Raw genomic sequence first — 12,043 nt, forward strand, 5'->3', positions numbered from 1 at the left:
GACACTCCACTTCATCTTCTCACCAGCAGTACATCCTCTGAGTCTTTCCTAGCATCAGTCCCTTTCTCATTAGCATCTGCTGTTTTAAATTTTCTGACGTTTTTCATGCTACAATGTGCCTTTGCTTTATTGGTTATTATTATTCACAGCTCAATAGGAAACATTAACATTCTAAAAAATAAAACTAACAACTAATTACGAGAGCAAATAGATTTTTAAAAAACTTAAGAGGTTCAGCGACCGTCAAGGAATACTGTACATGCTTTACCATACGTGGTCTCTTTATAAGCTTACACACCAGGCAGCAATTTTGCAAAGCACTTAATTGAAATTATGTGTACAGACTAAAAAAGTTATCTTAAACAAAGACATATATTTGATTTTTGCTATGCAGAATATTTTAAGCTTTAATTCTCAAAAAAGTAATATCATAGACCAGTTCTTTCCAATAGAACTTTGTGGCTGATGAAATGAGCTAAATCTGGACTGTCCAGTGTGGTCTCACAATTATATGTGGTTACCACACCCTTGAAATGTGGCTAGTGAGTCTGAGGGATTGAATTTTTAATTGGAGTTAATTAATTAACTTTAATGTGAAGAGGTCCATGTGATTACTGGTTACCATATTGGACAGGGTGCCAATAGACCCTATATAGAGACCATATATACATGTTTAAATAAATTATTAAATTTCTAGTATATTTACATAAACATACTTTTTATTTGTTTGCTTTTTAAAAGGTCTTAGAGTTTTAAATACGGTTATATAACACATTTTCAATATGAGCATTCCATTATAACTGGTTTTCCCCATGTAAAACAACTTGTAATTTTGATTTAGTGGTAGGACATATTGAACATAGTTATTTAGTAACTAATAAAAAACATGTTGACAAACTATAAAAGAAATAGATAATCTTGGAAGAACTCCAGATTTTTTTTCTTTCATAACATAACCCAGTTAAGGCTTTCAGAAGAACTGAGCCTTACTTGCTATTTTCAAAGTTATCAGGTTCTTTTAATTCATTTAAGGGACAGAATGATCTGCGAATCCATCAATAAATTGTGTCATTTTATCTTCGCTCTTGTTAAAATGAAAACACTTCACAATTATTCATGTTACAGAAGATAAAATTGCTTCTCTTTGCAGCACAGCTTCATCTGGTCCTTTGGTCCCTGAGCATGTGTCCACTCCCTCACTGCTCCGCCAAAGGACAGAATCAGAAATCATGACACTTGGCCCATAAGATATCTGTTCATAAAACTCTTTCAAGATAGAAAGCATTATACAAAGTGGTATTTGGTTGTTTTAATACTTACATTTTTTACTGAAGTATAGTTGGCATAATATTGTGTGCAATATAGTGATATGACATATGCATTTTTAAATGCTCACCATGGTAAGTCTAGTTACCATCTGTCACCATGCAAAGTTATTACAGTATTATTGACTATATTCCCTATGCTATACTTTTCATCCCTGTAACTTATTTTATAACTGGAAATTTGTACTTCTCAATCCCCCTCACCCATTTCACCCATTCCCCAAACCTCTTCCCTTCTGACAGTCATGTTTGTTCTCTGTATCTATGAGTCTATGTCTGTTTTGTTTGTTCATTGTTTTGTTTTTTAGATTCCACATATGTGAAATCATGCTGGTATTTGTCTTTCTCTGTCTGATTTACCTCACTTAGCATAATACCCTAGGTCCATCCATGTTGTTGCAAATGGCAAGAGTTCATTCTTTTTATGGCTGAGTAATATTCCATTATATATATAGATACACCACCATGTTTTCTTAATGCATTAATCTATCAATGGACACTTAGGTTGCTTATATTACCTTGGCTGTTGTAAATGATGCTGTGATGAACATAGGAGTGCATATATCTTTTTGAATTAGTGTTTTTGTTTTCTTCACGTAAATACATAAATACCCAAAAGTAGAATTGCTGGATCATATGGTAGTTCTATTTTTAATTTTTTGCAGAACCTCTACACTGTTTTCCTTTGGCTGCAGAAATTTACATTCCCAAGAGTGTGCTAGGATTTCCTTTTCCCCACATCCTCACCAACACTTGTTTTTTATTGTCTTTTTGATAATAACCATTCTGACAAGTATGAGGTGATATCTCATTGTGGTTGTGATTTCTTCAACCCACTGGTTGTTTGGTAACATGTTGTTTAGTGTCCATGTGTTTGTGCTTTTTCCTTTTTTTTTCTTGTAATTGATTTTTAGTTTCATACCACTGCAGTTGGAAAAGATGCTTGATTTCAATCTTCAATTTATTGAGACTTGTTTTATGGCCTAACATGTGACCTGTCCTGGAAAATATTCCATATGCACTTGAAAAGACTGTTTTCTGCTGTTTTGAGGTGGAATGTTCTATATATATATATATATATATATGTTTACCATCAAAGTCCATCTTGTCTAATGTGTTATTTAAGGCCAGTTTTCCTATTGGATTTCCTGCCTGGATGATCTATCCATTGATGTAAGTGAGGTGTTAAAGTCCTCTACTATGATTGTATTACTGTCAGTTTCTCCCATTATGTCTGTTGTTACTTGCTTTATATATTTAAGTGCTCCCAGGTTGGGTATATAGATATTTACAATTGTTATTTCCTCCCCCTGGATTGATCCCTTAATCATTATGTAATGTCCTTCTTTGTCTCTTGCTAAAGGCTTTGTTTTAAAGTCTATTTTGTCTGATAAAAATGTTGCCACCCCACCTTACTTTTTGATTCCATTTGTACAGGATATATTTTTTCATCCCTGCACTTTCAGTCTTTGTGTGTATTTAGAAATGAAGTGAGTTTCTTGTAGGCAGTGTTTGGGGCTTGTCTTTTTCACAGGTTAGCGTGTACCTTTTGGGTGAAACATTTTGTCCATTTACATTTCAAGTAATTATTGATACGTACTTACTACCATTTTGTTCATTGTTTTCTGGCTGTTTTTGTCATCTTTCTCTGTTCCTTTCTTCTTCTCTTGCTCTCTTCCCTTATAATTTGATGCCTTTCTTGAGTGTTCTCTTTGTATTCCTTTCTCTTTTTTCTCTTGTGTATTTACTATAGGCTCTTGGTTTGTGGTTCTCATGAGGTTCATACATGACCTCATGTATCTGGCAGTCTGTTTTATATTGATGGTCACTTATGTTTGAACCACATTCCAAAAGCACTACATTTTTACTCCCCACTCCATGTTTTATGTTTTTGATATCATATTTTCATCTTTTTATTTTGTGTGTCCTTTAACTAATGACTATAGATATATTTCATTTTCTTACTTTTGTCTTTTAAATTTCATATTAGCTTTATAAGTAGTATTTCCACTACCTTTACTATATGTTTGCTTTACCAGGAAGACTTTTTTGCTCATAATTTTCTTACTTCCAATTATAGCCTTTTCTTTTCTACTTGAAGAAGTCCCTTTAATATTTTTCTAAGGCCAGTTTAGTGTCCTTTAATATTTACTCCTTTCATATTTAATATTTCTCCTTTAATATTTCTTTGTATGAGAAACTCTTTGTCTCCCCTTTAATTCTGAATAGTAACCTACTCTACCATCTTGATCTCACCTCCTAATACATACATTTCTGATATCTCCTCTTTGATTTAATTAACGTGTGGGCATTGACTTCAACATGATTTTTTTTTTTTTGAGGGCATATGTTATATTTATTGATCAAATGGTTGTTAACAACAATAAAATTCTGTACAGGGGACTCAATGCACAATCATTAATCAACCCCAAGCCTAATTCTCAACAGTCTCCAATCTTCTAAAGTATAACGAACAAGTTCTTACATGGTGGACAAATTCTTACATAGTCAATAAGTTCTTACATGGTGAACAGTGCAAGGGCAGTCATCACAGAAACTTTCGGTTTTGATCACGCATTATGAACTATAAACAATCAGGTCAAATATGAATATTCGTTTGATTTTTATACTTGATTTATATGTGGATCCCACATTTCTCACTTTATTATTATTATTATTATTATTATTATTTTTAATAAAATGCTGAAGTGGTAGGTAGATGTAAGATAAAGGTAGAAAACTTAGTTTAGTGTTGTAAGAGAGCAAATGTAGATGATCAGGTGTGTGCCTGTAGACTGTCTGTTAATCCAAGCTAGACAAGGGCAATAAAACATCCACAGATGCAGAAGATTTCTCTCAAAACAGGAGGGGTGAGGTTCTAAGCCTCACCTCTGTTGATCCCCAATTTCTCACCTGATGGCCCCCACGACTGTGCCTGTCTTAGGTTGTTCCTCCCTTGAGGAATCTTACCTGTCTCTGGCTAACCAGTCATCTTCTGGGGCCATACAGGGAAATGTAAAGTTGATAAGTGAGAGAGAAGCCTTATTGTTTGAAAAGGTTAGCTTTTTACTTCTTTGCAGATTTATGCCCTGTGGCTTCTATGCCCAGCATTTGTCTTGAGGTATCTTTACCACTTGGAAGAATTATGATACTCGGTAAATTCGATATGTGGCACGAATTCTATTTAAAGGTTGTAATTAGGAAGGAAGAAGAAAAGCTATAGAGGTAGCAGATGGAAGAAAACATGGGAAGATTGATTATTTCTTTGACATATCTTCTTGTAGAGTAATTTAAGCATGTATAGGTTTTAAACTACTAATTAAATTGCACACACACATTAACATAATAGGAATACAATTACATAACCAAAGCAGATCTATAATTACCAGCCATCTCCAGTGAGGCCAAGAAAACCAGTTAGGCCCCCTAGGCATTTGTGAAAATGTATCTATGATATGATGGATATTGTCCAACTGTACTTGAACAGTCTGAGAGAAATCAGACAAATTAAAACAGCCCATTCCTGGGAACTGTTCACATCCCATATGTTCTATTAACAGTAGATAGTCTGTAGTTGTAAGATTTTGGAGCTCTACAACTTGCACTTCTCCTAATTCTTGGTTGAGTTCCAACAGTGTAGATCCAGTCAAATTTGTTGTTTTACTGTATGCACAGGCCAGCTTAGATATCTCCTTCTTCATTCCAATGGCAAGTCCAGGAAACGGTGGGATGAATGCAGCTACAACTGCAGCATCGCCTGGATCTTTGTTGAGGTTTTTTGATGATCATCTTCTGATATGCGTCTTCCAGAGAGTGCTGATGTTGGAAGTTCTTCTTCATATCGTATCTTAGTTCATTTTCTGGGTAGCCAAATTAGGCTTTGATCTTCTGTATAAACACAAACAGACCCTTTGCCCACACTTTGATCTGCCCTTTATACCATTGTGTAGAACTCATTGGAGGTCACCACACAGGAACTATGATTTTTTTTAAAGAGGAAAAAAGTTTTAAACTGTTCTGGATAGTAGAAATTACTGATTATTAATTTTAACATATTTGAGAATGTTTTAGAATCCCTATGAATAAAAAATAATTCCGTTAGGGACTTGTGTTAAAATTGTTTTCTTTTATTTCTATTTATCCATTCATTCATTCATTGACTTTTTATTCTATACCAATCTCTGGTAAAGTAAATTTTTTACCGATTTAGAGATATGTCTCTCAGTTTGTTTAATAATGTTTGAATTCTTCAATTTCTAATATAAAATCCAAAAAGTCACAGAAAGGTGATTAAGCATATCACATCATTAAAAAGTCAAAACACTTAAACATTTATCTGATAAATATCGACGGTGGCTATTAGGATGATTTATAGGCTTAAAGGAGAGAAAACCAAATTTAATGTACTACTGTTTTATTCAAAATAGTGAATCAAAAGCCCATCTTTGCAAAACTGCAGTTTGTGGCTTCCTTACTGTGGAAGGCACAGGAAAGCAGCCAAATGGGTTCTCAAAAATGATCCAGTCTGAACGTTTCTGTCAAGTTCTATCTTGTTTGTTTTAAACTATGACCTTATAGATTAGATTTTCCACTTTTCTCTTTCGTATTTCTCTTCAAGTTTATACTTCAGTACCTTAATTATTTCTTACTTTTTCTCTATTACATAATGAGTATTTCTATTTCATCTTATACTTCCCTACTACAGAGAGAATATCTCTGTTTTTAACTATTTCTATTTTATAAACATGCCCACATACTAACTTTTCCAATTGCATTTTGCTATAGAAAGTTTAGTTTCTCGAAAATATAGGGTTTTTGCCTCACTTAAGTGCCAAACGTCTGAGTGATTTAGCACTAAAAACTCTTCAAAAGTTTGGTTTTTGTTGGGTCAACTGACTTTAGTCAAGATTTAACTTTTGTTTTGACAAGACAGGACACAAATTCCTAGAAGCCTGATTCCAGGGCCTTAGCGTGATTTCAGTAGGTTTAGATCTGCAGAAATTAGATCATTTTATGTAGCACATAACCAGTGTGATCTTTGGTTGCCATTCTGCAGTTAAACAAATACTATATCTGACATTATTAAGCACTTGCCATCTGAAAAAGATAGTTCTAAGCAATTTTCATGTATTATCTCATTTTAATTCTCAAAACAACTCAAGGATATAGCTGTATTATCTCCGTTTTATAGATGAGGAAACTGAGGCACAGCAGCTAACAAAGGAGCCAAAGGTCACCCAGACACCAAACATCAAGACTGGGATTTGAACCAGACTGTCTAAGAGCATTTATAAATAGCCACTATGACATACAATTTCCCAAGATTGGATGCAATGATATTTTTAGAATAACTTATAGCTTCCCAAATAATTCCTAATAGATCTGATAGTATTCAGGAAATTCAATCCTGTCCTTAAATAAGCATTCCAGGAGGTAAATCAAATTCTGATAACATTACTTTTCCATTCACGTTAATCAAATTCAGGCACACTCATTAGTATAAGGCTCAGGACTTTTTTTTAAAAGGGGATTTTAAATATATTTAATCAACAGTCTTGTTAAAAAATATGTTTTGTTATATTTATCTGACTTAATTATTGAAGTTCTTATCAAAGTCTATATCTAGCCTATTCCTCAGGGTCACTGCTGGGTTTGCTGATAAATTATTATATTATTCCTGCATGCAATATAAGTGCTAATTATTAACCTTTCTTAGATATGATACTGTCTATTTAATAAATAATAATACTGATTTGTTTAATGACTTCAGTTCTGTTTTACTTTTACTAGAGGAATTTTTTCCATGTCTTCAAAGCAATCAGACTCTTATTCTGGCAAAAACCAGCTTCATTTAGCCTGTGAAAAAATTTTAATTTCTATCCATTCATAAAAGACTCATTTCAGCTTTAGTTTCAGAAAAATGCTGTCTTCTCACCTTCTTGATTTCATATGTCAAAAATCTTTCAAAATACATAAATCTATCGAGAAAATGACTTTAAGTGTATTCTGGGTGACAGCAGGGTAGCGCCTGCTAGCAAAGTGAGATATATGAGAACCAAATCAACATTCTCAACCTGACTGACAAAAAGGCTCCTGGGTGCATAAATACATGATTTTCAGGTTTTAAATAATCTCTTCAAAGTGATTAATTATTTTATATCTTTAAAATGGCATTAGGTGAACAGTATGTAATTCTGCAATCACTTATTAAAATGCTCTTGTTTTGTAGGTGAAAAAAATGCCAAAAGTATAATTTTTTTTCCATTTTTGTTTTTACAGATGTTCGAAGAAGAACAATTTATGAATACCACCGAGTAGAGCTACAAATGTCAAAGATTACTAATATTTCAGCTGTGGAAATGACCCCATTACCTAGTAAGTTAATATGTGAACATAGCTACGTGAAGAAATTATTGACAAGTTGGATGATCTGATCTGTTTATGCATGGGTTTATGCAATTATGTGGGGATAGGTGGGTGATTTTAATTTTGGTTAAGCAATCTTTTCTTTCTCTCCATGCTGCCAGTTACTCTCCATAAATCCATTCTCTCCTGTTCCCTAGCATGTCTCCAGTTCAATGGCTGTGGCCCTTGCGTGTCCTCTCAGATTGGTTTCAACTGCAGTTGGTGTAGTAAACTTCAAAGGTAAAAAAAGAATACAAAAAATTTAAAAATTTTACAAAGACTTGTTGCTTCTACTCTTCCACTGGACTTCAGATGTGTTATGTGTGTTGATTAGGTATGCATGAACAAGTGTATATGTGTAAAAAAAAACATAGCCAAAATGCAATAAAAAAAACCTCAGAAGTGGGAATTTTAGTATATTCCTTTGATTGCTCAAAATTACCAAGAATCTTTGTAGTCAACAAGGTAATTATCTGACATATACTTCTTACCTCTATGGGGCTTAAGATTAAGATAGGTGATGGTTGTGACTGATGAATCTATAAACTGATGCTAATGGTCCGTATTCTTCCAAAGTAGAGTATCGCAAGTCTTTACTATAACAAGGATGGTTTGTTCATAATCACATGCACATTCTTATTAAATTCCATAAACATCTCCAGGGTTCCTAGCCAAGCTTAGTGGTGTAGTGTAAGGCCAAGGAACAAAGTAACACTGACTGGCCTCTACATGTGTGGTTTTGACCTGTGTTGTGCTGACTGACTTTGAACCTTAAGCTGCATCACTTTGCTGGTGTCAAAGAGGTTTACTGATTTTCATGAGTATAGCAGAGTTTTCAGTCCCTTGAGTTTTTTGGTGACGGAATTATCATTTGCTGGAAGTAGAGTGAAGACTATTAAATATATCTTGTTATTTACTCAACCGTTTTGTGTATCAATTATGCCCCAGTCTCTGGGAAAGCAGCAGTGAATAATATAGATGTGGTCTCTGCCACCCTCCCTCCCCCACCCCATGAAGTTTACAGTCTTTCTGAGAATAAGTCTCCTCTCACCTTCAGAGTCTTTGAAAAATATGTTTCTTCCTCCAGGTGGAGAACTGAGTCTTAGGTGGAGAACAGAAAGCTTAGTGCATGTTGCATCTGAGCTTTCTGTTGTATAAGAAATCTGTCTTATCATATCTTGCTGCAGCATCTGCTATAATGATAGAGAGATATGTTCAGGAATACTTTAACTTATTGAAGTATAAAAAATGGAATGCCAATTTCTTGAAAACAAGCTTTAGGAAACATGTATAACTGGCTAACTTTGGGGCAACCACAACAGTATTGTGACTAGAACAATAACTTCTGTTTTATTTTCAGTTTAACATGTTGTTCCAATTTCCTTTGTACAATGAATGTCAGATAATGAAATAGCAAACAGGTGAATAGCAGTCTTAAAATTAGATTTTAACTTAGCTGTATCTCCAGAATGGGAAGAACTGCTATAAAATCAAGGCTATGTGATCTTTACACTCATAAATTGATGACATGCCATAAAAATATATGCATATCAGAAGTTATTCAAAATCTGTTTGGATAACATAGTGAATCTAAAATGATGACTTTTTAGATTATAGTAATATTGAGCTCAGACATGAAAAAAACACCCAAAAGAATAAAGCAGGAAGCCCTGGTTTAGGGTGTGTACCTAGTTGAAGTTCCAGTTTGGGGGTTACCTCTTCTGAGAAGTCTGCCCGCACCACTAGCCCACGTGAGATGCCCAGCCCCTTTGGTTCCCCAGCATCCTGGGCAAACTACTTAGCACTTAGCATAGGGCTTGCGGGTACTTGTCCCTCTGTCTGTCTCCTTTGCTAGGTTCTGGGTTTATTAAGGATGATTTGTCCTTGTATCTCCAGAGCCTAAGAATGTAGTGGGCACTGCAGAAAAATGGGTGAATGAATGCATGATGCTCAGGTTCCAAATGAAAGCATCATGGTAAGGTTTGTCTGGGAATGAAGGGTTTCCCGGGATGAGGGACTCTGAGTGCTAAAATCAGGGAACATCCAGAAAAGTCAGCCACCCCAGCCAGAGTACTATTAGGACAGTTCTTAACAGAAATAATGTTATTTTAAATGATGGTTTGGGACATTCATCTACAGACCTACCTGACACTAACCATTTCATTATTTTTTAAAAAATATTTTTTGGTGGAAATATATGTTAAAATTTCAGGCAAGCAATTTTGGCAATCAAAACACATCCACAAATTATGAACTGCTTGACAGTGTTAATATTAGAGATTTCTCTGCCAGACATTGTGCCAAGGAATTTTCACATATATTTAACTTGTATAACATGTTTACAGTGGAGGAAACTGAGGCTTACAGACGCTGGGTCTCATGACTCTTAAGTGCTAAGTTTAGAATTGAAACCCCATCCGGGTGACTCCCTGGCCTGTGGTCTTCTCCCCTCACCCATCTGCCTCACACCTGCCAGGCTGCAGGTAGGTTTAGCAAGTTGATCTTCATCACTTCCTGAAAAATAGTAGACATGCTACTGAAAACTAAATATTTTTTGTAATTAAGGTTGCAAGAAAATTACATTTGAAATTGGCATTAAAAAATGCAGAAGGGAATCAAGCAAAGAATGGGCTTTTGTATGTTATTGAAAGTATAGGGTTCTTTTAAGATTAATGGAAAAAAGAAAGGTGGTGCATATGAATGAGGAGGGATTTCAGCAAAGAACGCCTCTAAAAAACTGAGTTTTCTGCATGTTGCCATTTCATGTTCTGTTGAATACCAAACAGTGGTTTAAAATCTTGGATTTATTTTTAATTCTTCAGCAAGGCAGTTATATACATATCAAAACCTGCTTAATTAATTGGTTTAACTATGGCTCATTGCACTTTTGTTCAACTTAATTTCCCCACTGTATTTTATTAAATTCTCCTTAGACCTGTGAGCTTCAAAAGTTTGCTTTTGCTGCCCAGAAGCCTTTCCCCAGACTTTAGAATTTTTTTTCAAGAAGTTTAATAAAACAGCAGAAGTCCTATCCTAAGCAGCACGGAAATTGCCTCTCAGATGTTTCCTTCCAGCCTTCTTAGTTTGTCCTTTGTGCTTGCTTACCCCTGGATGATAATCAGTTGGTAGTGATTATTAAACTCTCAAATTACACTTGCTCTAAAAAGATAAGATAATTGTAACTGGTGTGTTTATTTCTTTGAATTCCCATTTTTAAGGGAACAAAAACTAAGGCAAAATGTTTATAATGGTTTATACAAGGTCTAAAGGTATTTAAGTTATATAGGAACATCTAATGAGATCCATGAGCAAAAATATTTACTGAGAATAGGTAGCCCATTACTTCTAGGTAATAGTGCTTTTGTTTCTTCACAGAAAATTGTACCTGAATCAGCCACTTGCAACTCTACCTTTTATCTTCAGTCATTAAACAAAAATTTTTGAGAGTCTCTGTTGAAGTTAGTGTCCTAGATTGTGAATTCAGTTGTAAGCAACAGAGAAAAATGACTTCACACCTAGAGCTTACCTGTTCAGTATGGGGAAAGACCAAATCGATATTAGGACATAGAATTAGTTCTGGAGTGCCATGGCAAAAGAAATAAACAGAACATTGTAAGGAAAAATATAGCAAAAATTGTTAAGATAACAGTTAACATGCTGGTATCATGTTAATAAGCAACCTTGCCTTTTTGAAAAGACCTTTGGTTTCATCAGCTATCATCATCCAAAAGTTTACTTTGTAATTGAAAATATATTGTGGCTCTTAAAATATTCACTCACTCATTCATTTACTTAAAAATTAATTGACTGCTTTCCACACTAGTCTAAACAGCAAACATTAGTCCAAACACTGAAGTAGTTAGAATAGTAATAAGGTTTAAAGAGGACCAAAGCTCTCATGGAACTTAGAGTTTAGCTTATTAAGCTAGAAAATAAATGAATTAATAGTCAAACAGAAAAGTTAGTTGGTGTGTGATCTGTTGAGTTTGAAAGAGCCAGTGGTTGCTCTCACCTGGGTGGCCAGGAAAGTCTCCTTGGAGGAAATGACAATTCAACTTCGATCTGAATGACTGGGAATCAGCTATGCCAGTGTGAAGGCAAAGAGTGTTTCAAAGGGACTGGCAAGTGCAGTGGCTGCACAGTGGGTTCAACCTTGATCTGATGAGGAAAAAGGAAGTGCAGTGAGTTGGGAACATTGAAGGTCGAGCATGAAGGAAGAATAGTATCAAATGAGGTCAGAGAGGAAACAGTACCAGGACATGGAAGGCTTTATAAACCAGGAAAAGTGTTTTTCTCAGGCTGATGTGAAGTCT

At 34.7% G+C, this 12,043-nt stretch overlaps 1 protein-coding gene across 3 annotated transcripts in view; it reads left to right on the plus strand.

Moving 5' to 3' along the window:
- PLXDC2 (plexin domain containing 2) overlaps positions 1-12,043 on the plus strand; it is a 437,738-nt gene that overhangs the window by 343,721 nt on the left and 81,974 nt on the right. For all 3 annotated transcript variants that reach the window (XM_036880911.2, XM_057498266.1, XM_036880912.2), the window contains exons 8-9: positions 7,605-7,700; positions 7,889-7,970. In XM_036880911.2, coding sequence (XP_036736806.2) covers positions 7,605-7,700; positions 7,889-7,970 — 178 coding nt within the window. The remainder of the gene's footprint in view (positions 1-7,604; positions 7,701-7,888; positions 7,971-12,043) is intronic.

This window comes from Manis pentadactyla, chromosome 3, assembly GCF_030020395.1.
Source record: "Manis pentadactyla isolate mManPen7 chromosome 3, mManPen7.hap1, whole genome shotgun sequence".
Lineage (NCBI taxonomy): Eukaryota > Metazoa > Chordata > Mammalia > Pholidota > Manidae > Manis > Manis pentadactyla.